At 42.1% G+C, this 4107-nt stretch overlaps 1 protein-coding gene across 1 annotated transcript in view; it reads left to right on the plus strand.

Moving 5' to 3' along the window:
• Window positions 1-4107, plus strand: part of Chp1 (calcineurin like EF-hand protein 1) — a 34230-nt gene extending 30123 nt beyond the window's left edge. Inside the window, exons 6-7 of the mRNA XM_028767050.1 lie at window positions 1613-1735; window positions 2175-4107. Coding sequence (XP_028622883.1) covers window positions 1613-1735; window positions 2175-2228 — 177 coding nt within the window. The 3' untranslated portion in view covers window positions 2229-4107. The remainder of the gene's footprint in view (window positions 1-1612; window positions 1736-2174) is intronic.

Here is a 4107-nt window from a genome sequence, read left to right on the forward strand (position 1 = left end):
CAAAAAAAAAAAAAAAAAAAAAAAAAGATTTATATGTATGTGAGTACACTGTAGCTGTCTTCAGACACACCACACGAGGGCATCGGATCCCATTACAGATGTTTGTGAGCCACCATATGGTTGCTGGGAATTGAACTCAGGACCTCTGAAAGAGTAGTCAGTGCTCTTAACCACTGAGCCATCTCTCCAGCCCGAGCTCACACTCTTAACATTCTCCAGGCAAAACACCTCAGGGACTGGTTGAGCGGAGATCTTAGGAGGCTGCAATAAGGATCAATTTGTCTGTTTGGTATTTCCATCTGGTGGAAGTGCCAATGGCGTTACTCAAATGATACTTAGTAATGTAACCTCTTAAAAGCTTTTTTAGTAGTTTAGTTTATATATTTGTGCATGTTGCCTGCATGTATGCCTGTGCACCAAGTCCATGATTGGTTCCCAGGGAGGTCAGAAGAGGGTAATTGTATTCCTTGGAATTAGAATTACAGACACTTGGAAGCTGAAGAGATAGCTCAGAGGTTAGGCGCACTGGCTGTTCTTCCAGAGGTCCTGAGTGCAATTCCCAGCACCCACATGGTGGCTCATAGCCATTTATAATGGTGCCCTCTTCTTTTGTAGGCCTATATGTAGACAGAATTCTGTATACATAATAAATAAATAAATCTTAAAAAAAAAAAAAGAATTACAGACAGTTGTGAGTATCATGTAGTGCTGGTAATCAAACTAGGGAGTCCTCCACTCTTAACCCCCGGGTGACTGCTTCTGGGTTTTAAGAATTGGTTAATTGCAATGTGAGAGAGTTTATTTTATATAATTCTCAGCAGCTACGTGAAAAGCTAAGGAAGATTGTTGGTGTCCAGGCATTCAAGGCCAGTCTGAACAACATAGCAAAGCAGTCTGAAACACAGCCTTTGCCCCACCCCAAAAAAGAGTTAGTAAGAAACAAAATACGCTGCTTATGAAGGGTGTAAAGGCATGGAGGAGAAAGGAAGGCCTGTGAACCTTAGGCTAGAGGATACTGAAGTTACATAAGGTGCCATGTTTGTGTATGTGTGGTACTGGGGCCTTTGCTAGGTGAGCACTCTGCCACTGAACTATATCCTAGACACCCCCACCATTAAAAAGGGGGCTCCACTAAGCTCACCAAAACTAGACTCAGCTTGCAATTCTCTCATATTAGTTTCCCGAGTAGTCTTCAAGGAGATTTATGTGAGCTGTAACCTATAAATAAAGGCTTAATATTCCTCCTCACATAGGACTGCTTTTGAATTGAGTTTCAGAACAGCCCACTAAGCTGACTTACATCCATAAGGGAACTACTTTGCCTGATGCAACAGGACACCCAGGGATAGGTTGTACCTCACAGCCCCAGTATGGCTGTTTTGCCAGCAGACATCATTCGTGTAATCTAAGCAGAAAGAGTCAGGACTGTCGATATGGAGAAGACATTTAGGGAGAGTGACTTTGCCAGAGATATGTTCATTTCCTTTTTAAGAATTGCCTAGATATAAGCTAAGGATTTCAGTTCTCTAGCTGGTGAGTGTGAAGCAATTAAAGGAAAGGGGGAGGGAGGTGGCTTTGTCCCAAGTCCCCTTTAAGGCTCTTGATCTTGTAGGTACTGCGAATGATGGTTGGAGTGAATATCTCAGATGAGCAGCTGGGCAGTATTGCAGACAGGACCATCCAGGAGGCTGACCAAGATGGGGATAGTGCCATATCTTTTACAGAGTTCGTTAAGGTCTGTCTATCACCTTTTTTCCCTCTTAATTCTTTTTTTATTAGCACATTGATTATATATAATGTGTTTTCTTATAACATTTTCATGCATGTATATGTTTTGATCATATTCACTCTGTTCCCCTCCTACTTGCTGGTTCCCTTATTTTTCTCAACTCCTCTTACCCTTTATGTCCATGTCTCTTTGGAGGGGGTGAAGATGAGAGTTTAAATTGGTGTTATTTACAGGAGTATTAAGTGGCTGCACTACTGAAGAAAATGTCTTTTCCCACAACCGTTAGCTCCCTGTGGGTCCTCAGTGAGGGTGTGCCTCTCTTTCCCTTATCTTTTGGTTTTATATTAAATCTACTGCATAGGAGGAGAAGGTCTCCCATTATTTAGAAAGGCTCTCAGAATGGTCGTAATCTTAATGATAAATTGTTTTTGTTTTTCACCCCCAGGTTTTGGAGAAGGTGGATGTAGAACAGAAGATGAGCATCCGGTTTCTTCACTAAAGGACAGAGACCAAATTATTCTTGCTTTCTAGTATTTAAGAACTGAAACTCCTTCTGTCCTCCAGCCCCACCCTATCCTGTCATCCTCTTTTCCCAGAATACTACAGCTCTTGCATGACAACCTGAAATCTCTCCCGTCCATACAAACTTGCCTTTGATGTATAAACAGGGAGTTACAGAATGGTACCCTCTGTCTATTTCTGATTAGTATCCACCCACCAGGTTTTTATTTGTAAGTACCATCTTCCTCTGTTTTGCTGCTGAGTGCTATGCATCCATCCTGTCTGATGAAATGAAACAGGGACTCATGTCAAGATCCAATCAATGCTCCCACTGGATGGGGACCATGCTGCCTTCCCTTCATCAAGCATCCATCATGTTCCTAATCCTTGTGTCCTTTTGTCCTTGTGTCTGTTACTTCCTACCTCTCTATCATCCAACCTTCTCTCCATTCAGTCTTTCAGCTGTCCTCCTGTCGTTGAGATTCCCTGCATTCTACTTGACTCTGGGCTCTGCTGTTAAGCCTGTTTCTGATGTGGCAGGATAGTTAGTGGTCTGGTGATTCATATCTACCTTCTGATGTGTCTCTGAGACATTGCCTATCCAGGAGCTTTTCAGCAAGCAGTACTGCTCTTGGAAGCATGTGACTCCCTTGGTCCCCTGTATTGCTCTGTCGTTGCAGGGCTTATGAACAGACATGTTTTTAAAAGGTGGTCATGGTGAGGCTTGTAGAGCCATGTCTCCTAGGTGGCTTCCCAGGTCTCTCTACCTCTGACTTTTTATTTTCAAACATATTTATGTGGCTTTTCTGGGTACAGTGTTGACATTCAGAAAACAGTCTAATACCTGCCAATTTGCTTCTCTTTGGGACATTGTCACCACCAAAGTGGCTGTTCTGACAATATGGTAGAGGGCCTTCTTGTAGTTTTCTGAACAAGGCTAGGCACCCTGGAGAGCTGTCCACATTTGCTCTGCAGCATGGGCTATGCCTCAGTGTTCTGTACACTGGAAGAGTCTTCACATTTCCAAACAGAAAGACTAGTGTTACAGAAGTGCCTGACTCATCTCAGTCCTAAAGAATTAGATTAGTCCTCAGTGTCTTAAAGTTTTGCACAAAACTCTGAATGAATTTTATACTTGGCAAATTTTAATGCTGGAAGATGTGTAGTCAGTTCATAATCCTGGTCCAGGCATTGAGTGTCTTGTCTCATGAGCTTCCTAATGACATGACCTTCCTAGCTCCTTGTGTGTACTACACAGATCCCTTAAGCATGCGGCCTGGGACTGGTGCCACCAAATGAGGTGACATTAGAGGTCTTGCAGTGACCCATCTCAACTTCTTTGCCAATGTCAGCTTGATTTAGATTTCACTGAATCAGGCTGCTTCTGTCCTGTGTCCCTGTGCATCTGCTCTTGGCTGGCTTTCTCTTGATTGCTCCTTGCTTGCTTTGTTGCTTTCGAAGGCTATCCAAGATGTGTAAGCAATTCTTTAGGAAATAAATTGCTGTTAATCCAAACAAAAACACTGCAAAAGGGATGGTCAAGGTGAGCAGCAGGGGCGTGGCTAGGATAGACAGCGAGGGTCTACATGAACTGGGGAATTATTTATGAAATATCTGTCAAAAAAGAAATGAAATATCTGTCAGACTTTGTGATCAAATGATGTGATATAAGAATTGTATAAAGGGAATAATTGTCTGATACTGATCTGTTTGAGAAGTACTTGAGAAGCTTCTTGATTTAAATATTTAAAGTTTCTAAGATTATGCCCCCCTTGGCTGTATAGCAAACTGTTTTTATCCACAGTTGTGCCTTATTGTCCCATTAAAATTGTATTCCTCGATCCATCAATAAATTAATTGTTGTAAAAACAAAAGAA

The sequence above is a fragment of the Grammomys surdaster genome, unplaced genomic scaffold, assembly GCF_004785775.1.
Source record: "Grammomys surdaster isolate TR1022 unplaced genomic scaffold, NIH_TR_1.0 170, whole genome shotgun sequence".
NCBI lineage: Eukaryota > Metazoa > Chordata > Mammalia > Rodentia > Muridae > Grammomys > Grammomys surdaster.